The sequence below is a fragment of the Manis javanica genome, chromosome 2 (genome assembly GCF_040802235.1).
Source record: "Manis javanica isolate MJ-LG chromosome 2, MJ_LKY, whole genome shotgun sequence".
In the NCBI taxonomy this organism is placed as follows: Eukaryota; Metazoa; Chordata; class Mammalia; order Pholidota; family Manidae; genus Manis; species Manis javanica.
Window position 1 is genome coordinate 104,715,493 of NC_133157.1, and position 25,590 is coordinate 104,741,082.

Sequence of the window (25,590 nt, forward strand, 5' to 3'; positions counted from 1 at the left end):
ACGGGAAACGGGGTCTAATGATAGTATTTCTCTGCTTGATGCGCAAAAATGTAACCCTACGTTCTTTTGTGCTTTAGACTGTGCCACTGCCCGGTTTACCTGTCGCGTATTTTGGGGGGATACCATAATGGAATATTCGGGGGTGTGATTAGTCTTGGAAGTAATAGATTTGGTGTGTATTTTAAACATTTCCAGGCCAAAGAACGGTAGAGCGTAGGTGGGCCACTGCTCCAGAGCTGGCCAGCCACCTTTAGAGAAGAAAGGAATTAGTGATGTCAAACTTTCAGTTCTGCAGAAATCTACTTTCGCTCTTTAAAAAAAAAAAAAAAAAAAAAAAAAAGGACGGCTTCGTGCTGGGCGCCCTGAGGCCGCCGGCACTCTGTGCTTCCCATTGCACGGAAGCCACAGCTTTCGCTAGTCTCATACTTGGGGTAGTAGTGAGAAGGCAAGTTATCAACAATCATTGAATATGAAAGACATTCTCCTCGCACTGTGTCCCAGCTCGGGATTCTTCCAAGTTCCATCTCCTCTGCTCTAGACGGATCCCTGGCCCTGGGCTCAACATCTCTTCCACACCTGGATCACCGACGGTTGGGCACCTGGGGCACCTCGCTCCAGCCTTGCCTCCCTCCACCCCTATGACCAGCGGCGAATGCAGCCCCACCGCGCTGGCCAGGGGAGATGAATGTGTGTCTGGCTTTGAGACAGCCGGGTATTAGAAGCCCAGTGACACCAGAACACAGGCTCCCGGGTCGCAAGCACCTCCTGTAATAAACTCACTCGTTATGGGCACAAACCCGACCTCTAACTTCACTCCAGCTAATCTCAATGAAAATAAAGGGCCCTTCTCAGTGTTCTCCCGCCTAGCCAGGCAGGGTGAAATTTCCGGCACTCGAGCCAGCTAAGACACGGGATTTGCACCGTAGCCTCTCAGCTCCTACAGCTCAAGCCGGGCGCCACTCGCGCCTTCTACAATTTCTCCCCTAAACGCGAAGGAAATAGCCCGTCTGCTCCGCGCCCGCGAGGCCGTTGGATCTGAGAGCCGGGCCTGCTTGGGGGGCTCGTCGGACCGGGGGCCTCTCCGCGAGGGTTAAGAGCAGTCACCGCGGCCGGGCGGGTGCAGAGGCTTCCTCTCGCCGGCCCGGGAACGTGGATGCCGCGCCCGCAGAATGTTCGCTGGCTGGGCCGGGCAGTCAGGAAACATGAGAAGGCCTCAGCATTCCTGTTCCCGGGCCGCGCGCGCCCCTCCGGGTAAATAAAGCCGAGACGGCGGCGGTGGCGGCGGTGAGAGCGCTGGAGCCCACGGCGAGAACATGCGGCGGGGATGGGAGTGCGCCTAGCCTCGACGCAGGAGAGCCAGCTGCCCCACCGCCGGCCGCCGGCCCCACCGCCTCAGGTACTGCCCTCGGGGGGCGGCGGCCCCGCCTGGGGCCCAAGGCCGTTCCTTCCCTCGGCCCGCGGCGCCTCGGCCGTCCCCGCCCTTCCCCCACTGCCTCCGAGGTCCGCCGGGGAGAGGCCCGGGGTGGGGGTGTCGACCCAGGCTGGCCCAAGGGTCTGTGAGGGGCCTGGGTACCCACCTGGCCGTTCCGCCTTCGCTTTAAAATTGTTCGCGGGCGTTGGGCAGGGTAAGTGCCGCTGGGAGGGAGCCAAGCAACAATTCGGAGTGAATCAGGGTCAGGGTAAGTGGGGAGCACAGGGCCCGAGAGACGTCCGGGGAGGGTCAGACGGCGGTTCGCACGCCCCCGACCCCTGGAGTCGGTTCCCAGCTCCCGGCCCTTCGTCGCCCCCTCCTATCGTACAGTCTTCTGCTGCAGACCCAGCCTGGCCCGGGCGGGGGCGGGGCCGGGGCTGTCTCTGCTTGCGACGTCTGTGTGGCCTTGGGGACGGCTGGAGAGGGGTGAGAGATAGCAAACCTCGCCGGAGGACGGGGCTGGAGTGGAGGGAGTCGGCAGGGCCGGGAAAGGGTGTGTTTCACAAATAGAGCGGCGTGAACGCAAGGCGCCCAGCGCGCTCATTTAAAAAGAAAACAAAGCGAGTCCTGACCTTAGAACGGGGGCAGCAAGCACGGAAGTGTGCTTTCACACTTATCGCGGAGGCTGTGTGCACACCCCACACACATACCTGTCTACGGGGCAGGAGGAATCAGTCTGCGGGTACTCGAGGCAGCCGGAAGAGGTCTGGCTTTACCTCCCGCGCTACTGACGGCAGCCGTCGTTTAGTCGCGGGGTCTTGGCCCGCCGTGTCCCGCGTGGCAGCTGCTGCGGTGGCTGGAGGCGGGGCGGGGGGCGTCGGCGCGTGTCTGAGGGGCTGGTTGCCCGCGCCCCGGCGGGGCGGGGTGAGGGGCGCGGGCTGCACAGCGGAGACTGCTCGGAAGGACCCGGAGCTTCCCTGAGTCTCGGAGCGGCGAGATGGGGCGGGCTGAGGAGGCCGCGCGCCTCGGGGCGGAAACTCGGAGGCTGCGCGGCGGCGCGGACTCATCCCGGCCGCCGTGACCTGGGAGGTGAGCTCAAGCGTTCTCCCGCGGGGCTACGCAAACCGAGAGCGCAGAAGCCGCGCTGTCTCCTTCCGCCCCTATCACCTTAGCAGCCTCTGAAATAGTTCTCAGACACCCTGGAAAGGGGCGGGTATGGAAGGGTTCCCAGCTGGCGGTGCGAAAAAGGACATCACTGACGGCGGGCTCCGGGGGTGGGGGGTGGGGAGCCGCGATCCGGCTCCTTTGATCCCGCGCGTTCCGGAGCGGTCTGGGGGATGATAGGAAAAGTTGGAAGGAGGGGGATAATGTGGTGCACTTGTCCCCCGACGCCACTTAACTTTTCACCTCTGGAGTCTGCTGAGTCCCTGTCCTCACCCCAACCCCGAAGGAGCTTAACTCGCTTTCGCCAAACCAGCCAGGATCTAGAAAACATGAAAATCCTCGAAATCCTGGTATGGCCTGGGACTCATTGACTGGAGCTTGTGGATGCTGTCGCTCGTATAACCCCAAAATTTCCCTTCATCCCAATCCCTCCGTACGATCCGAGTGGGAGATCCGAGATGCTTTAGTCCTCCGTTGTGACAAGAACAGCGCGCGGCCCTGCGCCTATCCCGCTCCGCTGTCCGGGTTGTCCTTTTTCCAGATTAAAACTGAGACGGAAGGCTCGTTTAGGAATTGCCTTCCATTGTCTCCGCAGATAAATTATTCCTGGTTGAGGTTCCCTGGGAGCTCGATCTCCAGGGCTAGGAGGACAGGGACCTGAGCCGGAGTGCGTAGAGCGGAGGGAGGAAGCGGTGTAGCCAAGTGGGGAGAGCCATGGATTCGCTCGGCCAGGTGCGGCGATGCCGCACCTCCCCTCCGCTCCGCAGCCTGGCTCCTCCGCCAGATTCTGGGCTCGGGATGCGCGGGGGGTGTGAGCACTCTCAGCGAGTAACGTGATGCATCTTCATCTCCTAGAACCCGAGCTTTGCGGAGCTCTCCGCGGCCCGGCTCCGAGGCTCTGCGGCCGCGCCGCGCGCCCCTACCGGCGCGCACCATGAACACCATCGTCTTCAACAAGCTCAGCGGCGCGGTGCTGTTTGAGGACCGCTGCGCTCCGGAGCGGGAGCGGGGCGGCCGGCCCTACGGCGGCGTCCTCGACAGTCCCCACGCCCGCCCCGAGGTGGGCATTCCGGACGGCCCGCCTCTCAAGGACAACCTCGGCCTGAGACACCGGAGGACCGGGTATGTGCACCCTCCCGGGGCCCCTGCCCGCCTGCAGCCCGGAGGGGTGGGGGCGGTGAGCGGCGCTAATGTGCAAGTGGCAACCAGGCCTGAGGATTAGGGGCCGGGAGTTTCGCGGGAAGGCAGGTCTCCACCTCCTGGTCTTGCGCATTGTCATTTTAAGGTATTAGTTTCTCAAAATATGGGGACGTGGAGAGGGGGGGTCGATTCTTCAGGACAGCTCTAAAGAGGCTTGTTGGAAGCTGAGGATCCCCGAAACTGCCCCTTGGCTCGGATACCTGGACCTCAGGGCAGGAATTAATTGTTCCTCTACGAACCGCGGGTGCAGAAGTGCGGCTAAGGGCGAGGCAGAAAGGACGGAGCGGGATGCGTAGAACAGTGCAGGGACAAGCAATCGGGACTTCCCTGCTCAGGCTAGTCCCCTGGGTTTCCCATCGTTTGTCACGACAGGGCCTAGCCATTGCCTCGAGCTCGCCTTGCCTCGGCCAAAGTGCTGGGAAGGTTGCCTCTGCGATGGGCGCGCTGGACGCACGCGTGGCTCAGCGGCGCCCGCTTCGAGCCGGGTTTCGATTTAGCGAGTGGGAGGCTGCTAGGGGGCGAGGGGGACGAGAGCTTGCGGGTGGACCAGCTGCTCCGGCTGCAGATGCGTCCCGCCTGCGCCAGGAGCGCCACGCGGGGGGAGGGGCGGCCGTCCTGCCTGTCTCCACCTGAAAGATTGCATCAGCTGCTTGTTCTGTGGCGTTGCTGTTTAGTAAAATAGAGATTAGGTTTCGTCAAAATGTTACTACCAGTCCTTTCGGATGGAATTGCATTTCAAATGTTTACAGAGGCAAAGCCTTGGAGGTTGCGGCGCAGGCGCGCGAGCCTCCCAGACTTGCAGGGCGCGCCGGCGAACGCGCGGCGACACCTTCCGGAGCCGCCTGGGAGCACAGCGCCCAACGTTCGGCTCCATGGGACCGAGCCTTCCATACATTTTAACTCTCCCTTTTGTCAGGAAAAGTGCCCTAGAGTGTTTTCTAGGTTCTGCATTCTATCTGCACTAAAGCTTTGGGCAATAGGAGCCAGTTCCAAGAAAACAAGGATAATGGGGCAGCTGCCTCCCTTGCTTTATTCCTGCCGTCCAGTGGGGCGACCTTTCTTTTGATCACAGGCGACAGGAAGCCTTGAGAGACAGGCATGAGTTCCCCCAAAGAATGCTCGAAAGCCGGCAGCAGCCTCTACCGGGTCTGTCAGGCCAGGGCCACTCAAGGGCGCGGTGCAGGGAGACGAGGAAAGGGTGATAGCCCCTCCGCTCAGATCTGTAGCTTGAATAACATTTTCCTTCGAATCACTTAACCATCGTCACCTACACCTTTAATCTCTGGCTACAGGCCTCAAGATATTCCCCTTTTCAAGATAAGCCTAGCATCCTTCACCGATGCATGATTCCCAGCGACAACCAGGCAATTTCAAAGAAAAATGCCCAGAAAAGGATAGTCCCCTCCAGAGGTTGTGCGGATGAATCCCTGCCTCGACTCCACCTCGGGGCACGCAGGGTGGTCGCGCATCCGTGGGCTGGGTGCCCGAGGGTGCAGGGAGTGGGGGAGAGGACGGGTCAGCGGCCACTCCCCGTGGACGAGGGGCTGCGGGCCAAAATGCGTTCAGACCCAGGAGATCCCGGCGGGCAGCGCCCAAATGGAGCTGCTCACTAGGGCCTCTGACTCTCCGGTGTCCCAGGGCCCGGCAGAATGGCGGGAAGGTGAGGCACAAGCGGCAGGCACTGCAAGACATGGCGCGGCCCCTTAAGCAGTGGCTTTACAAGCACCGTGACAACCCGTACCCCACCAAGACTGAGAAGATACTCCTGGCGCTCGGCTCACAGATGACTCTAGTGCAGGTAATTTGGGCCCACTAAGCCCCTGACGGTCTCCGGACAACTTGATGAGGAGCGGGCGCCCTTTGTGTCTGTGCTGACAGATCTCCACCTGGCGCCCCTTCATGGGGAAGGGTGGAGCAGAGAGAGGCGGGTCCGGATGCTGTCTTCTGCTGCCGGGAGTGATAGGGGTTGGCACAGGGGCAGAATGCTATGGTGGGAAGAGTTTCTGGGTTTTCTCATGCTGATGTCCTTTCCGAGAGGGTTTGTACGGTTTGTTAGGGAGCGCAATAAAAAGTCAACTGCATAGCTAATAGGAGTGTCTGGGAATCTGGACTCATGGTCCTTATGTAGATGAATACAGATGGACCTAACCGCAGAAATTTTCAAACTTGAGAGTGCAAGAGAATCTCCTGGAGGACTTGTTAAAACACAAAATGTTGGACCCCACCCCAGAGTTTCTGATTCAGTAGCTGGTCTGTGTTGGAGCAGGTAATTTGCATTTCTAGCAAGTTCTACAGGTGATGCAGAAGCTGCACGTCCTAGACCACCCTTTGAGAACCATGCAGAAGGCACCCCTCATTAGTGCCCCATATTAAAGGCCAAGTGCAGGATATTTTTTTAAATTGCCATTATTGAGAGAGCTAGGAGGTGGAATTTAGATTTTTTTTTTTTTAGTTAGAGGCATCTTGGGCATTAGCTAGGAACCGCAAAATTTTGCTGCTGGTATCTTTCTACTGGGATTAAGAAAAGGGAGATTTCAAATGGTTGGGCTAGTTTGTGAAGTGTAGAAAAACGGTGCAAGTTTATTTCTTTTCTAGTGAACACTACATTTGGTTAGATTTTTCCCTACATAATCTTATTTGATATAAACAAAAATGTGATGTAACCAAGGCATGTGAAAGTTAAGTGTTAGTAAGGGGTAGGCATAGGCCTGAAAATAATGTAATTCCAGATCAAATGCTGTTTCCATCACACCAGTTTTCTTTAAGGAATGTATGTAATGGCATGAACTTTTTTATACATGCAAACAGAAAAAAGTTCTTCAGAAAGAGAAGGAGGAGCTAAATGAGCTGACAAGTCACATATTATTGTAGAACTACATCACTGCATTTGTGAAATTTTGGTCATTCCATTGAATGTAGAGTAAGGGAGAACCTCAAAATAAAAGAATATTTAACTGTTAGATTAATTAAAAGTTGTTTTCCAAAGTATTTCAGATTGTCATTTTAGGAATTACTGGAGAGTTTGACAAAACATGAAAGTTGACTTATATGTAGGCTTATTAAACCATAATATGCATTTGTCTGCTTATTTTCAGAATACGATTGTAGAGAAAAACATCTGTTTGCTTCATATTTACGGGCTATGGTATTAATAGTGATTTGCTGCAGCACTGGAGGGGAAAATTAGTTTTCTTGGCTTAATATCTGTTTAACATAAAACCATGAACTTTCAGTGATTTATAAAAGTAGTTTCTAAAAAAATTATTTCAGTCAGAAAAACTTGACTTTTGAAAATCAATGCATATGTTCAGATTTTAGCTTAAACAGGATGCTATTTATTTGAAAAATACACCAATTTATAGAGCTGTTTGAATTTATCAATGCTGTCAGCAATAAAACATTAGATTACTTCAGTTGATTATATAGTTTCATATTTAATACTTGTCATTCTTTCAAACAGAAAGCAAAAAATAATTATGACATATGCAGAACATTTTTTAGTAATGAAAAGTAACATTTTCAGTAGCAGAGACATTTAAATTTTCGGGAGCCGTAGTTTTGTTGCAATGCAATACAAGTAGTTGTAACTTTAATGCAAAATCAAATTATTTTCTGCCTATAACAGTAGTTCAAACACAGTAATTCTTTTTTGCATTAAGATCTTGACAAGGCTATTACATTTTTCTAATTTACATGAAACTTTCATTCAGATAATCAAAATTTTTCTCACTACATTTTCTCCTACACTAGTCCTCAGAAAATAAAAATGCACAAAATCATGTGGTTTTTAAATGGGGCAAAGATAACTTTATAATAAATGATATATACTCGATTCCAAATTTTATTATAAATGAAATTTGTTTCTGAAACTGTAAAATGATAAATGGGAAAGAAAACCCAAGGGACTTTATATACATCCAATTTGGGTCCATTTATTTTCAATTAGGCATACACATATGTCTACCTATATGTTAATATGTATGATATGTATGTGTTTATATGTTATATATAATGCTATATGTTTTATGTGTGTTATAGATAGTATATGTAATATATAAATGTGTGCATGTATATAGCATATACTACATATATACATATATTTATATATAAATCAAATATACAGTAAATATCCAAAGCAAATTGACTCTATGGAAAACTAAATAAATTATGTCAATATTTTACCCTTCTGAGGGAAAATATGTATAAAGATGTGATCTAAATAAAGCTCTTGATCCCTTCAAATTTGACCCCTATTTAATAAGTCAGGTTCTCCCAGTGAACACGTTTCACCTGCAGAGTCAGCCTTCTTGAAAAGAGAGATCATGTCATTGATCTTCATTCCCCTCTATCATCCTTAGCACCATACTTCCCATATAGTAAGTTGTGTACATGCTTGCAGAGTGAATAGGTTCTAACTGGGGAATGCCACTATAATTACCATGCAGCTTTCCAAAACACCTTTCTGAAAACCAGAGAATGTCTTGAAATTTGAGTCAGATACTCTAGTTTTAAAATCCTTCCCATTGGAGGAAGTAGACACAGAGCAGCTTGTTACCTTTAATGCTATAAGATGGTTCTACCGAAAAAGCATGAGTATAACTCATTTTATTATTTTCTGGATGTATGTCATATTTTTATGTCTGTAGATTAATACGTAGTGTTCCCTTTATTTCTCATTCTAAGCTCCTATTTCTTGTTTATTTCAATGCTTCCTATTTATTTCTCATAATTTATATTAATAAGCTGTTATCGTAACTTCTATTTCTTAACTGCAAGAGCATCTTATATTTTTTTTTGAGTATTTCTTTTACACTTACTATTTCCTTTTAGTTACATGTCTAACTCAAACTTTATAAGATTATTTTTGCCTTATTTTGTTACTTGTAAATTGATAAGGAAGAGCCTAAAACCTGCTCAGCAATCTCTAGAAAGCCTAGAAACAGGAAGCTGAAATTTTAGTTAAAGAAATTATTTTTACGACCACAAAAGTTACTTTTTCTGATAAATAGAAACTCTAAGGATGTTCATCAGCACATACATTTTATTTGTCCCTGAAATAAGAAGCAAAAAGAACTATTCATGCAACTTTCATTTTTTTCTACTCACTAGACTTGGCACTTGTCTTAATGTGCTATTACTATGTTGGACTCTCGCATGCATTATTAACTGAGCACCTTACTTCCTAATGAGATATATGCATTTTTATAAAATTAACAGATAGGTTTTGTGTGTGTGTGTGTGTGTGTGTGTGTGTGTTGACTTTTAACCAACCAAGATATTTCATTGTGCTGGGTTTCTTTGCCTGACTACTATTCAAACATTATAAAAATATACTGTGTTCTCTCAAAATATAAACAGCCTTATCACTGACCATACAAAGTAGTATTCAATTGTGTTTTTGCATTAGTGTAGGAAATGGAGCTTACCAAGGAATAATTACCTTGGAAGAAGTTTTTTTAAAGATGGACATACTGAGGCTATGTCTGGTTTCAATGTCTCCCATTGTTCATGTGTGTAGATGTAAAAAAATGACTTCTGGACTCTTAACAGTGACATATCTCCTTGGAATGATTTCTTTCATGATCACAGTACAGAGTATACTGCAAGTGGAGTTTGAGATTACATTTTAATGGTTGAATGTTAATGCTTCCTCTTAGAGTAGAAGTTTCAAATTCCTACGGTAAGTCCATGTATCAATTGGTTAAAATTGCTATGTTACAAGATTTTGTTTCCTACATTGACATAGCTCTGTTTTTGCTTGGTATTAAGTGCTTCTGCTGGGATATGTATGTAGTGATCAACTGCAAGGATTATGGCAACTGTTAAATATTGAACAAAATCTCAGATTTGTCCTTCCGTATTACTCCAGGTATTATGCTAGCTGGTGTGGAAATGAGGTTCTCAATATTTCAGCTGAGTAACCAAGAATAAGTTTGTTAATTCTCTATGTTCAAAGGTGGACAGATGTCTTTGAGTTTATTAAAACGATTGCTCTGTCAATATGATGAATATAAACACCTCTGTTAGAGATGAAAATTGCTTAGTTTTCTCTTCCAACTTCTAGACATTTGACTCTCCAAGCTTGCACTATAAACAAGGTGTTTTTAAAGCTCTGAGTTGGACACTAAAGTGCTTATCCATGGTAAGGGTGACTTACCCATGGTAAGGCCTATAACTTAGCCATGGTAAGGCCTATTTCATATAAAATAGAATTTAAAGAGAATTTGCCTGACAACCTGAAGAAATCATAGTAAGTTACAGGTAGAAAATTTAAACTGGTATTTTTACCTTCAGTGAAATAGATGGGTTTGCATTAATTCATCAGGAAAAAACTGCAAAACAGTATGTATGCAAATTTGTTAACCAACCACTTGTCTGCTGTTTGCACAATCTAATGTAAGCAGATATTAAACACCTTGAACTATATCCAGCCCTTAGGTTGTACTGTACATTTCTGGTAATAAAATCTGGCAGAGTAAATAGCAGATTGGGTGCCAGTCAAACTTCTGAAATCAGCTTAGAAACAGCCTGTTAGACATCAGCAAACCTTTCTGGAAAACCTAATGTGTAACTAATATACTATGGTAAGAACTACAAGTTTATAAAACGTAAGATATGATTCCTACATATGAAAAATTCCTTCACCATGACAAAGTTCCCATTTTTGTATGTTAGAATTATAGTGTATAATGCTTTTTTTAATTAGAAGACCATTACATTTTAATAAAAATACAAAGAGTTGCATAAGAATTGGATTTTACACTGTATTAGTGGCTGTATTAAGATTTAAGATTAGTTAAGATTTAAAATCAGTCAAGATTTAAGGTTATCTGCATTATATGATGTTTAGTAAAGAAAGTAAAAAAGTTTTAGAGTTGGAGTCTAGTAAATATAAGTGACATAGGCATAGAGTAAGTTGCTGTATGTCCTGTGTATGAGAGGAGCAAAGAAGGACATCAACATAATAAAATTGCTAGACAGACTAGTGGTCAAGAGCAGAAGATAGTTAGGATCAACTAAAAGGGAATGAATTAGTACTTTTATAGAGGAGCATGGGTTGTATTCACAGATCTTAGCTTTTAGAGTTGGCAAGGATGTTAGGAACCATCTAATGCATTTTATAGATGAAGGGTTTGAAGTTCAGAAAGTTGAGTGACTTTTCTAAATTCACACAGCATATTTTTGGCAAAGTCAGAACAGGGAACCAGGTCTCTTTTCATTGTGCCCCAGTTATAGGATGAAATATTAATGAGGATTTGAAGAAGTTGAGTGATTAAATCATAATGCTCCATCAACACCTAAATTTGATGGTGGGTGTTAAGATCCACTCAAGTACACAGAATGGAAGATAGGGAAATTTGAAAAAAGAATGTTCTAAAATTCCCAGTTACTAGTAACGAGGACTTGAGCAAACACATTCTGGCCATGACTTGGAAAATAGAGGGAGGCTTGAGAAATGTAGTGAAGAAATGCCCCCGGCATTTCATGCTTCCAAAACAAACGTTCACCCATGTATCACAGTCAATCATGGAAGTTCTTCATTGCTCTCCTTCCCTGTGTGCAGGGAACAAAGCTTATCTGTTCCTAGCACTTAACACTGTGGCTAAAGCACAAAAGCTACTCAATATATATTTGTTGGATGAATAATCTCAAAAGTTGTCTGTCTAGAGGCTGGAGAAGACAAAATTTGAAGTCAGACTAAATCAGAGTAATAATAGCACAGTTGATGAGAAAAGGGGTTGATAAAGACTAAGACTTTTAAATTCTGTGGTGAAGCATCATATTACATATGAATTTAAGAGGACAGTTATCATTGCTCAAGACACAAAGGAGGTAATATTGAATATACATTATGTATCGTGTGTGTGTGTAAATTGGGAACAACTACGATGCTTTACCCATGGGGACAAAGAGAAAGAAAAAGGCAGTTTTGTTTTTTAAAAAAATAGGATTCACCATCAGTCAATTAAATAATTAGGGCTTGCACAATATGAAGATTTTGAGTATTTATAATATAAATCTAAAAAAAAAGAAAAAACCTTCCAGTGTAATCATTGCCACACAAATCATTATACTGATGTGGGGGTCATATTCTGGAATAAATTGGCAGAAAGATGTAATCGTCTTTCCACATTTCATTCTTTTAAAGGCAAACATTGGCCTTTCAGGTTTTTAATGTATATATTGTGATGATAGCCTGATGTTAAAAGAAACCTCAAGTTCCATTTTAGCCTCTAGAAATCCAGAAGCACCTTAAAAAGAAAATGATGGAAGTAATTTGCCTTGTTTTACAGTGTTCATTTCTTTGTCATCATCTATTTGCTTTGGAAGCACTTGACTTTCAGCTTCAAGCTTGGGTGTGATTTGCTTTTTTTCCTCTCCTTGTCTGATTGCTCTATCACTGCTTGTTTTTCTAACTACTCCTTATAGTCTTATATCCTTAATCACTGGAGCTTTCTGTGGTTTGTTTCTTGACCATCACTGCTTCTGCCTGTTATCACAGCTTGAGCTGTCATCTCTGTGCACTTAACCCAGACCTCATCTTCCTCTCACTTAAGTTTCAGATACCATTTTTATTTTCTTGCTGTACATCTTGCCTATATGCTTTTCTACTGCCTCAAACTGAACATTCCCTAAGCCAAACACATCATTTTAGCCTCCCACAGTTCTGCTTTCTTTCTCAAAATGGCACCATCCTTCTATTGGTAACACAGGTTGATGATGCAAGGTCACCTGCGGTCTCCCCGTTCCTCACCCACCACAGTGCCTTTGGAATTTGACTTATATTTGTTCCTGTGTCCTCTGTGTTTGGTACACACTACCTGCCCATCATATCTGATGTACTGCTTCAAAGCTGAGCTTAAATTCCTCATGAAGGCTTGAGTCCAATATGCAAGTAACCCCTCCTTCTTTTGGACTCTTTTATTACTCTATTTTAATGCCTCTTAAGCTATTCATCACCTTTCCTGTATGAGGATTATTTATGTAATCTCCTTCCTCTTACTGGACTGAAATTTTGATGGCAAGATCTGTTCATTCTTTCTTTGTTTATTCCCAGAGCACAGTAAGTGCTCAATCTCTGTAGTAAGTGCTCAGCATGGGTGGTAGATGAATGAATGTCCTGCACTATCACAACCTGAGACTATTTAATAATCAGAGATGCTGAGAAAGGTTTAGGCCCTTTATGGAAAAGTAATTATATGATGGGTGGTATTTTTTGTTTTGTTAATTGAAAAATAAAAATTTTTTAGGTGTCAAATTGGTTTGCTAATGCAAGACGTCGGCTTAAGAATACTGTTCGACAGCCAGATTTAAGCTGGGCTTTAAGAATCAAGTTGTACAACAAGTATGTTCAAGGAAATGCTGAGCGGCTTAGTGTGAGCAGCAATGATTCGTGTTCTGAAGGTGTGTGAATATTTTTATTTTGCTTTCTTTCTTTTGCCTCTGAATAAGAAATTCACCACAACTGCTACTTTTAAGGTTGGTCCCACAAAACATGATGGTGCCACACATTTCTCTTTAATTATGTAAGGTAACTTCACTTTTGCAATACTATAAATGACCAGCAGAATTATGGCAGTTTCCTCTTGTTTATAGATTTCTCAGGTTTCAGAATAACATTTTCTGTGGAATTCATTAAAAGGAAAATACCATAGGGAGAGATTACATAGATTCCTGCTTTCCTTTGCTTAAAAAGTAATCTTGAATATCAGATAATTTTATACGCTTTAAATATTCTTCCTTTACACATAGATTTAATGATTAAATATAACAATTAGGTGACTAGGGAAAAATATATGTAAGTACTACCTAGTGATATTTTTCCCCTTTAGATGGAGAAAACCCTGCAAGAAACCACATGAATGAAGAGGGCTATAATAATCCAGTTCACCATCCTCCTGTGATTGAAAGTGAGAGCTCAGTCATAAAAGCTGGAGGGAGGCCAGAGTCTCAGGCCCATGAGGACTACGTGTCACCCCCCAAATACAAGAGCAGTCTGCTGAACCGTTACCTTAACGACTCTTTGAGACGTGTCATGGCCACGAATGCTGCCATGATGGGAAAGACAAGACAAAGAAGCCATTCAGGATCTTTTAGTTCCAATGAATTTGAGGAAGAATTGGTGTCTCCCTCGTTGTCAGAAACTGAAGGCAACTTTGTTTATCGCACAGGTAAGTCTGTGTTTTTTGTGATACCTTCTTTAAAACAAAACTGCAGCAAGGCAATTATTTCGCAGGCATAAAAGCATGGTTTTTATTGCCTTTGCATCCAGCTAACTATTCACATATTTCCCATAATTTTGAAAGATTGAAAGTTTCCTCTTGTTTTAGATGTTAGTAGATGTTAATCTACTGGGAAGTTTTCATTCTATAATAATAATGATAAGAATTGCATTCTTAATAATAATTTTTATCTTAATGATAAATATCTTAAAGATGTATATCTCCTTAGAGAAGATGTAATATATTATTGACCTTTATGAATCAGTTATAATAGAGGAATGTCCTGGATTACAGCGAGCCATGCAAATATTTTGTATTCTATCTTTTCTCTTAATTTCTTTGATTGCTAATAGTGATGGGAAAAGAATAGAAATTAGCATGGGTGCCAAGCCTTTTGTGAAGGAAAAGTATAGATTTTTGCTCTGCAAATTTTACTTTCATTCCTGGAAAGCACAAAATAGGACTAATAAATAGCTTTGAAATTTTTACTTTTACTCCAGAAATAATGGAATAATCTATTTCTACCTGTCCAAAACTTTCAGATGGAATAGTGAATTTGGCAAAATTTCCCATCTTCTCAGTTCCCCAAGAGTTTTGCTCATAAAGAGTGTTTGAGCAAATTGCTTCAGAACAAAGGGTATGTGTGACCTACATCCAGTGTAGATAGAGTTTGGGTCCTAAAAATGAGATTTAGAAGTGTTTTCACTTGATCTTATTAAATTCTAGGAAAGAAAAGCCTGATAGATTATAAAATAATACTCTAGTTAGACTGGAAAGAACTTCAGAAAGCATCTTGTCCAGCCATGTTATATCACAGATACAAAAGACCCAAACCAAAAACATGGAGATGGTTGCCTTCTCCAGATCAGCAGTGCAGCTGAGTCTGTATAAGAGGAAGGAAGAGCATAATGACTACATCTAGACTACTATGACTATTATTACACATCCTGCCCCCAATCTGTTATTGAGTAGTTATGATATGCTAGGTGCTATGCTAAATATTACACAAATGTTATAACATACAGTTCCTATATCAAGAACCTTGATATGTTAACAGTATGACTTTGTAAAGGAACTTAAATTTGGTCTGTTTAATATGCCCTTCAGATTATTTAGCCAGAAATCTAACTTTCAAGTATCTCCAAATGTGTACAAAATACATTATCTATGAAGATTCAGGGAAAATCTCAATACCTCTTTAAAAACTTAAATCAATTTCATATACTGTTTTTATTTCCAGCTCCAATAATGAAAACAACTCCAAACAGTCTGAAATACAAAAATAATCTTGTATATAATAAGTGGACTTAGGAAGAATTAAAAGATGCCATAAAAGACTACTTAGCTAATAACAGAAATTTTAAAACCACCTACTAACATGTAACTAACATTACCTGAGCAGAACTTGGAGGTAATTCAGAGCTTTATGAATGTTTATTTACAGAGAAAAAAAAAGAAATCAGGTCGCTCAAGTACAGATAATCGAAAAAAGACTGAAAATAAAACAAAAAAACAGTAAATTAGAAAGTTGAAAAATGTATCAAGAGTTGACCCTTTGAAAGCAATAGTAAAAGAAATAAGCAAAAACTGACACCAATTAAGTTGGAAATGAAAAAGGAGATATAGCAATCAAAATACAGTTATCAGACAAAAAATATTTTTAAAAATTATGGTGCACTATGCACAATTATTTCACAATATACTGTGTGCAAAGGAGTATATGAAATAAATTGGAATTATCCACACAAATTAAAGTATAAATTAATAATGAGAAAAGCTCTAAATGTCCACTAATTCAGGAAAAACTAAAGGTTTTAGCAAACCCAGTTCCCAAAACATATAACTTGATGGATTCATTGAATTTTTTTCAAACTTTGAAAAATAATTAATTCCCATACTTTATACATTTTTCTGGAACATATAAAAATATTGCAAATAACTCAGTTTTTAAAAAGTAAATGTTTTCCTAATCCCAAACCAGGTAACATGAAAGTCAAAATTTTATTTATGATCCTAATGCTTCATGAATATGAAACATGAAATATTGATAATATAATATTAAGTGAAAAACAATGTAAAATTGTGGAAACACTAAATACAATTATCATGTTATAGACATGATAAATACAATACACGTGTGTAGACAAGAACAAGAAAAATTTTTAGTAACAATGAAAATTAATTTTAATGAGGTGGGGTAATTGAAGGACCATTTTTTAAGTTTCTTACAAATTTTTCTGTTGCCCAGGGAAAAAAAGACCGTATGTTTATGAAATACACCCAGTGTGATGGGTCGTCTGAAAACACATGCTCTTTTGAAAGATGACAAAATAGAAAATCAAAGAGGGAATGGCATGCCTGTTCAGTTGATGCTTTTCAAAGTTTAACTATCTTTAGCCATTTATTTTCATTAAGGCATTCCAATGGACTATTCATTTGCCAAGTTCTATTTTTAAATAAAAACCTATTTATTTTGTAAGCAGTGAGAAAGCAGCCTGGACACATGAACTTCTGGTCTTCCATGCATGTGGATAAACTTTAAAGAAAAACAGAATAAGTTTTTTGGTTTTGTGGATGGAGAATTTAAAGACTGGTGGTACACGATGAGTCTGCTAAATTTCACACCAAAGCAGTAAATGGCTATATAGTGTGGGAGCTGAGTGAGGACTTCACTACATTTGTAGCTGGGTTACCACTCGTACTCAAATAGCAGAATGGGGCATTTCAGTAAATACTTTCTGAGCAACTGCTACCTTTTTCTCCAGCTTATAGGCTTATTCTGAATCCCTGCAATTCCTCTAGTTTTATCTTTCTTCTCATACCTGAATAGAAATCAGAATTCTAAGTCTGCTATTAAATGCCACTTCCCTCCCTGACTCCACTTCCTGTAGTAAAAAGATTTCAACTTTAAAATTTTTTTTCAAGACTAGGTCACCTTTAAATATAATTTATTGGTTTATCTATGCTAAGAAATTTCACCCATTTTTCCAACCCATTTTCCTAAGAGTTGCTATCTCATAGTACATTTCATTAAATCAAAAAGCCAAATGAATGAGTTGGTGTGTGAAAGGATAATATATCACTGAATTTCTTTTCACTTGTTCTTGTTAAATTCTAGGAAGGACAGCCTGGTAGATTATAAAGTAATGCTCTAATTGAAGATATTACTAGACACTATCAAAGTAGATACAAGCATTTCCTATTGATTTTTATGTAAACATTAAATATTTCTCTAATCTACATTCTTCCACATCATGCAGGAGCATAGTAATACTATTTAAAACATTTCTCACAGCAGCTATTAGAAGTAAGATCATTGCTTCTAAATACAATCAAATAATACTTAAGAAAATTTAGTCACTCTGTGTCATCCATGGAATTAAAATCTAAATTAAAATTACAATCCTTTTCATCATGTTACGTTATGGATGATAATTTTCAGATACTGGATGGAGTGAATTCCTATTACACCTTGCTTTCTAAGGTGTCACGATAGGGACTCTAGCTTCAATACCCACCTCCATTCCTACTGCATCAGCTCGTACTCTCTAGGTGGGACCATCTGTGAAAGAACCATTGCCATCTATGCCACCTTACAAAGTGAGTCCTCATTGGTACCTTTCCTAACCTGGATTTCAGTTTGATTTTCCCTCAAAACCAAGCCTTTTAAATTTCCTTATTTACTGAAGGGGAGAGGCGGGGTTTCTAAGAAGTACTGATGGAGAAATATGGCAAGTCTTGCTTGGCTGGAGACAAGTCCCTATTAGGTTCTTTTTGTAGCTTACAAATGATCAACATATAAGTGGCTAGTACATTTGAATGGTTACTCTCTGAGATCCACTGCTCTGCTAGTATATAATTCATAAATTTAACCTGCTCCCACAGGCTGAATGTTTAAGCATCATCTTGTTAAACTGTCTAAAATCTCTCTTAATTATACACATCTGGTGTAGGAAAAACATATCGGTGGATAGAACTCATTTCTATGTTAGTGTGAATTAATCAGATAAACTTCCCCTCCACTTGGCTGAGGTGAATATCCCTAAAAAAATGGAGATTTTGACTGAGGGGAAAAAAGCAGTCATTTATTTGGTACATGGGACTCTTTAGGAGGTCAAGTCCATTTGGATGGCCTGCCACAGTTGGACCAAAATGAGGGAACTATGGATTTTGGTTACTGAGGGAAGGGAAACTAAGGAATAGAAAGTTTGGGAAAATGACAAAATCTCAATGCCATTTCCAGACACTTTCTTCTTGGCTAATGATGATCCCCACCCCACTCTGGGGAGAGAGGTTCTTTTTTCTCTCTCTGCACACTTGGGTATGTTAGAATTTAAGTTGGTATTATCAGTAGTAAAACCCAGGTATGCTCATGGGCTCAATAAACTATTGGATTAGCCTGGAGTTTAACCTTAATTTATAGCAGAGTTTCTTAGAAGAAATGCACCCTTAGTTCTAAACAGCCAACTTAACAGGTACATTTCTGGAATACACTCCATTCATAGCTGAAGTGCTGTTTTCATGCATTCATTCCACAGATAAAAATATTTATTATGAGCCACTCCACACAAATCCCATTCTAGGCTCTCTACCCGTGTTTTGTACCAGGTTCTTCATCATAGAAATCAGAGTTAAACGAATCAGAAGAAAGACTTAAGGAGCTTCCTTGGCAGATCTTTCTCAACAGTGAATGATCACTCCTAATTTATATGTTTCATCAATGTTAGGTATTGTATTTGAGGGTAGCTTAAGGAAAGCCTCCTGGTAGCCAAGAGAAAGCTTTGTCAAGTCACCTGTTAAAGACAGTGTGTGATTCTGTGGACATGCAAGTTGTCACTTCCTTGTTTGTAAGTGAAAGAATGAAGCTTTGCCCTTTTAGATTATTCCAGACATCCTTTTCCTGGCATGCAAATGACTGTTGATCTGCTTCTACAGAGAACAGTAACACTCTCTATCACCAGCCTGTTGGCAGCATTTAAGGGATACTTGAAAGGTTATCCAATTTCTTGTCTTGTATCTTTACTGCAGTAATACCTCACCTACCAATGCCATAGGGAATGAGGTATTCTGCATAAGTGAAATTTCCAGATAGAAATCTAAGTACCAATTTAAAAAATACAGAATTTTCTGTCCTCCTAAATTTAAATATTTAACACAGCATGTGGGGCTAAACATCCTCTCTTCTCTGAACTCCTTCCTTCTTTTGCTCTTTATGTGCTGTTACACCCTTTCAAATCAGTAATTTTAGGATTACCCACAATCCTAAACTTGCCCCTTAAAGCCTTTGAATAAAGAATGGTGCCTTCCTAATTACTTACTGTCAAAGCAATAATCTATTAAATCAGATTTATAGAAATTCTGAGCTTTGGGTAGGCATGGGATTCCTACAGAATTAGAAAAACTTCACCATGATATTTTGAACAACACAGATTCTTAATTATTTACCAGTGATAATGAAAGAACAAATTGACATGGTATCATTTCCTAAACTCAGATTAACTTGATTCTTTCAATTAAATTTTCTTTATGGATTCACTTGCACAACTTAAATGAGATTGCATGAGGGTTCCACCTACTATTAAACACAGATTAATGACAGACAAAAAAAGAAAATATTGGCATGAGGAGTTTGCTGGCACCTGCAGGGGTAGCTTTTCATTTACTTTTCTTTGTTGGTTACTTGAAGTCATGTGAGAGCCTGAAAGAACCTAATACAGGCGCTGAGACTGACAGCTGCATACAGCACCAAGGCTTCCAAACAAAGCCGAAGTATGCAGAAGCTTGCTTTAGAAAATGTGCACATTTTTTAGGGCTGTGTTTGATCCTGACATTCTGTGTCCTTTTACATTGTGTTTCCTCCAATGTACCTAAGAATGATAGCAACACTGATTACAAGTTTGTGTGAATGTAGACAAACAGTTTTCTGAAATCTAGCTGCCTCCATCTCTTCTTTTGGGCTGATACTGAACTGCCTGGTACATATGAAGAGCTTTTTGAGGCCCTGAAATAGTGTTTTATTCATTTTATTGTCCACTAAGCACCTATGACTGTCTTTCACATATTTGCTTCATAACTTTCTTAAATGAGTGAGTTAGTGTTTTAATGATTTAGCCTCTCTTAAATCATAAAAGACTATTTAATGTACGTATGTATATATCGATCTGTGTCTGTGTGTCAGTGAACATGACAAGAGAAAGTCTTCCTGAATAGAGTTTAAATGGGTTAAAAAATAAAAAGGCTAATGCAAAAAAGCTAAAATCAGAGGAAAAAGATGAAATAAAATGCAGGCTTTGAACTATGAGATGTTTAAGAGAGTCAACATAAAAACGTACCATAAAATGAAACTAAACTGTTTATGAAATAAAAGAATAACTTTCAGGAACACGCAAGGGTAATAAAAGGAAAAGCCTAGTTTTAAAAAACCCACTGAAGAAAAAAAAGCATAGCAGATAGAGAAATAGAAATAAATGGAGCTTTTATGAATTTTTACTTTACTAAATAACAATATGTATTGTCTGTCTATATCTAACACACAGCCTCGTAGGGGAGATTTAAAAAACAAAGCACAGTTTTAGATTCACTGATTTAAACTCTTCTGCCACATTCACCCTCAGGGTTGACATGACAGCTTTGACTTTTTAAGAATGACTTTTTAATCCTATGATAGAATTTGAGAAAGTCTGTGCAGAAATTTTACATTTTCTATCTCCTGCATGTATAAAAGATCCCAGGCATTTTACATATTTTTCTGTTAAAAACAAGTTTATCAATGTGAAATTTTGATTCTGCAAGGGTATTCTCTACATTCTGGCCTTTCTGTCCTACTGGCATTCAATCAGCTGTAACTGATTTTTGGATACTTTGCATTTTGAACTTGGTACAGTGGTTGGTCATATCCTGGTGCAGCCTCATAGAAATGCTTGTTCATGTCACTATATTTAAGCCAGTGTCAGTATTTCCATTAAGATACTTTTTTCATTCCCTAAGCCTTCTAAATAAGTCATAAAAATTCAAGCCCAACTCAAAGCTGGCATAAAAGGGCCTTTTTTTTCCTTCTCCTGTATATAAGGGATATAAGTATATAACTCCCACTAATTCTAAATTTAGTTAGGTTTGTAAACTCTTTACATACCGACAAGACCAAATACGACCTGATGACACCTCTCCAGCCTGGGACTAAAAGGATGTCAAAAGGGTTTTACTGTCTGTGAAGAAAACCAGCCATTCTATTTAATGAATAAGGAAGTGGTTTCTTTTCTTCCTTTCTGTTTTGGTGAGTTGCAGTTAGTTTTTCCCTTCCGACTCCCTACTTTGTTTCTAAAATTAAAGAGGTATTTTTCTATGTCAAATATGTCTTTTTACTCAGGATAAATATGTATTTTCTTCCAGTCCAGAATCTTGGTACTTTTAAATGTTGGAAGCTTATGTTCTTGTTTTCTAGTAGAAATTATAGCACTTATAATTGTGAATTTTGAGGAAGCAGAAAATAATAATTTTGTTCACTGTCCCAAATTTCTTTCACAAAAGTTGAATTCTTCTTGTTTTCCATTAAGATGAAGGGTGGCATGTTTAAGGAACAGCTGCATAAAGCCCTTTCCTCCCTTTCTTCTCTGACAGCCTAGTTACCCAATTTCTCTCATTTTCATTCTACTAAAGAGGGAAATAGTCAAGGATTTTTATAAATCCAGCAGTGAACTTTAAGAATCCTCTAGTTCAATCCCAGAATTTGCTGATTAGGGAATTGCTTAAGGTTCTACACTAGGCATTGAAATTGTTTGGGTTTGAGGATATCAGTTGCTTGGAGATGTGATCCTGTCCTTGGAATAGTGGATCTGATTGTTTTTGGCAATTTCAGATAATTGGCTTTTGCTTAAAAAATACTTAAGTCATTAATGTTGAACTTTTGAGAACTTTAGCTAGGTTTGTGTGCATTTTAAAGTTTTTCCGTTAGTGGCTTCTGTGGAAAGGCCTTTACACATGGTTATAGATTGCAGGTTGTAATAGGCATACAGTACCTAAGGATCATTCTTTGGTAACAGAGGAAATAGGAATGGTTTGCAGAAGATCCCCAGCAGTTAATACTTCTGGGGTGTGTGTCTGTGTGTGGGTGTGTAGTTCTGTTAATAGCAACAGAAATTGAACATAGTTAGGAAAACAAAGTAGCTTTTGAAAATGACTGGGGTTATCTTCCCTCTGCCTGTGCACACACTGGAGACATTTGAGTTATTACCTGTAAGTGGTTGGAAAAACTTGAGTACTAATAACAATCCAAGTGGAAAGTGGCTTGGGAAGATAAATTAGCCACAGCTTCATGCCACAGCATCACTCATCCATTTCCAACAATTTGCATTTGGGGTCTTTCCAATAGGAGAGTCAAACCATGGCCTCTGTCCCCCCGGGACAGTAGGACACTATGGTGCAAGATACACCGAGGTACTAAGAGTCAGATTCATCTTCAGCATTTCCTCAGGTCAGGCTCACCACTCGGTGTACCCAGAGGAAACAAAGCTGAAGCTTCTCCTTCACTGTCTCACAGATCTGGGCAGCCCCTTTGCAAAGGCATTGTGACCAGAATGTTCTCAAGAGCATGTTGAATTTTCCACAATCCCTGAATGGCAGGTAGGGTTAAAAACAGCCTCTTGCCCACTGGCTTCAGTGCTTTGAACATGGTGCAGTGACCAAGATGAACACTTTGAAAGAAAGAATGTGTACCCTTTTTCGTACCATGATATGTATGTACACTGCACACAAAAGCAATGCTGCCTTTGGTCAAGCTTCATTACATTAAAAGAACAAAATTTTTTAAATAGTGATTTTGAGAGCAATATTTTGGTAATAAAAAATAAAAATGGAAAATCAATGCAAATGAAAATGAAACCTTTTTAAAGCACAAAGGTTGTCAGAAATTACTATTCATGAAGTGGGATTTCTAAGAAACAGTTTGCTACTTAAGTTTTCACCTTGTTGCCTGTGTATTTAGAATTTAGAACTGATAGTCCCTTCGACTGAGCCAGACTCCCGTTATGGTGGACAAAGCTCTCAGTATGGCAGGGATATTTCAACTAAGAATTCCCTGTTCTGCCAAGACTATCATTATGACACTAAAATGTACCCTTTTGCTAAAGGCCAGAATTCAGAGTCTCTCTTTCCAGTTTTTACACTGATTTAGACAACAGATGTGTAAAGAACAAAGAGGTATTCAGGATCATTTGTCACATGGCTTCAGGGCAAGAGGATGGCTACCTGGCAAGAGGGAGAATTCCTTAAATGTTACTGGGTCTTATATTTCTAAATGTAAAATTCTGGGCCAGAAGTCACTTGGTGCCAAGTGTCTTTGCTGTGATGTCTCAGCCTAGCACAAAGCTAGATGCCTGTGACACACTGTGGCTGCTGGAAACCCACATAGCCTTCGTTAGTTTGCAGCCGAGGCTGAGTGCAATTGTTTTGCATTTTCTTTTATCCTTGTCTTGGTTGCATTTATTCCAACTGGGTTTTTTTCTCCTTCAGTTCGCTTCTGAGCTGCTAAACTCTATCCGGCTGATCAAGAAGTTTTTTCACAACCTTGTCAGTAGTGCAGTTGGTCTTGTTTTAGTTTTTATTGTGTCTCCTGGGTTCCTTTTCTTTAGACTTTTTCAGAAATATGGCACCAATTCAGATTTACTCATAACCCATGGGGCCGCTGGTTTATCTAACCTGTGTACTTTTTTCTTTCAAAAGATTTTATTTTATTTCTTAAAATGTGCTTGTAAAAGTATAAATGTAAATCATCTGGAATAGTAATTCTCAACTATCTTGAAAGGTGTTTGAGGACTGTTCCGCTTTCAGTTACTATGATCAAACAGTAAAATTTAATTTATAGTTACAATAACTTTCCTCTCACTAGGTAAATACAAAAAAGCTCAATTTTATGATTTTGTGACATACTACCCACCCCCAAATACCATTCCTAATCCCCACCCCCTAACACACACACTCAGTGAAATGCTACTAGGAAGCTCGGAAGAGAAGCATAAAGGTGAATGAATTATGTCCTAGTTGACCTCATCCTGTCTCTCAGGGGCTTTAATTAAAATGATAGCATAAAGGTCTGAGTAGAGACTCAGTTGAAGCAATACAAATTCAATCTACATTTTGACAGAGTTCAATTCCCGCTGCATTTGACATAGTTCAGTTCCCGCTGCTTCATCTCTGGTTTGGAAAATGATTTTCTAGGCCCAGATTTTCTCTGCAGTCATTCACTTGTAGATGTGGCCCCACAAACTTACAGTGTGGCAAGAGCAGAGAGCGTTGCCTTAGAAATCAAGAGTTCCATGCTCAGTCAGAACTGCTAGCAACTGGGTATGTGTTCTAAGGCAAGTGCCTTTATTAGCCAGGGCCTTGGTTACTTTAGCTGTAAAATGAGGGCATGTGACAAGACAATTTGTAAGTACCTTATACCTCTGATAATCTGACATTCTATGAAATGCAAAGGGAGAGAAGAAGCCACAGTTTACAGAAAGTCATAGTTAAATGCAAACCATTTTATCTCTGTTAGAAACAGAACTTGGGCTCTGAGCAACAAGACCAACATTTCAAAGGAGCATCAGGGAGTATGGCAACAGAAAGCTCCCCTAGTGGTTGGCAAAGGACACTGCCTGCCCCTGGAGAGTACTGGGCCCTGAGGGGGTGGGTTAGGAGGCTAAGAGGGGAGATGATGTATGTTGCGATACATCTGTGTGCTGTTTATGTCTTGTGTCATTTTTAGGAAGATCTGTCCCAAGATTATAAAAGTTTGCTTCTACGTTTTATTCTATTACTTTAATTATTTTAATTACATACATTTATATACTTACCAGCTACCTAAAATTTGTTTGTAAGTTCTATGAGATGAACGGTCTCCTTTTTTTTCCACTAACATAATTTACTGAGTACTTTCCTTACTGATTTGAAATGCTCTCTTTATTATACTGTAACTTCTTTAATAGGTGCAGATTTCTAGACCCTAATGTATTCCATCAAACTTTAAAAATATTCCTATATCAGTAGCATACTGTTTCCACAACTGTAGCTTTAAAATGAGATATGGCATGGTATGTCTACTTTTAGTTTTTCAAAATATTCTCATCTAGGGTCCTGAATTTACTTTTCCTGTTGAATTTAAGAATAAATTTGATAAGTTCTATCTTTTAAATTCCATTGGAAATTAATATGGGATTGCACTGAACTTATATTTGGGGAATATTTTATACTTACTATATCAAGTCTTCCTACTCAGGAACATGGTAAATTTCTCCATTTATTCTGATTATCTTTCATGACATTCAATGAATTTTTATACTTTCTTTATATATGGGCTTACATATTTCTCATTAAGTTAATTACAAGATGTTTTATTCTGTTGTTTTTATCGTTTCTATTATAGATGAGTTCTTGTTATGTTTTATAATAGCTATCACACTGACATAGGAAATCTGTTGAGTTTTATATATTTTTCTTATATTCAGTTGGATTGTCAAAGTATATACAATCACATAACCTTCAAATAGTAACAGTTTTATGCTCTTATTCTCCCTCTTACCCTCCTCCTAATGGTCTGTCCTTTACCTGGTAACC

At 40.8% G+C, this 25,590-nt stretch overlaps 1 protein-coding gene across 8 annotated transcripts in view; it reads left to right on the forward strand.

Moving 5' to 3' along the window:
- Positions 1 to 607: 607 nt before the first annotated feature.
- The window catches only part of MKX (mohawk homeobox), a 55,052-nt gene continuing 30,069 nt past the window's right edge, over positions 608 to 25,590 (forward strand). For 2 of the 8 annotated variants that reach the window (XM_037026789.2, XM_073229033.1), the window contains exons 1-5: positions 609 to 1,396; positions 3,431 to 3,697; positions 5,414 to 5,573; positions 13,027 to 13,180; positions 13,609 to 13,947. In XM_037026789.2, coding sequence (XP_036882684.1) covers positions 3,510 to 3,697; positions 5,414 to 5,573; positions 13,027 to 13,180; positions 13,609 to 13,947 — 841 coding nt within the window. In that variant the 5' untranslated portion in view covers positions 609 to 1,396; positions 3,431 to 3,509. Of the gene's footprint in view, positions 1,397 to 1,874; positions 1,898 to 1,944; positions 1,965 to 2,364; positions 2,501 to 3,430; positions 3,698 to 5,413; positions 5,574 to 13,026; positions 13,181 to 13,608; positions 13,948 to 25,590 lie in introns of those variants that run through there. The other 6 variants (XM_037026788.2, XR_005063563.2, XM_017658466.3 and 3 more) reach the window with 6 other exon arrangements.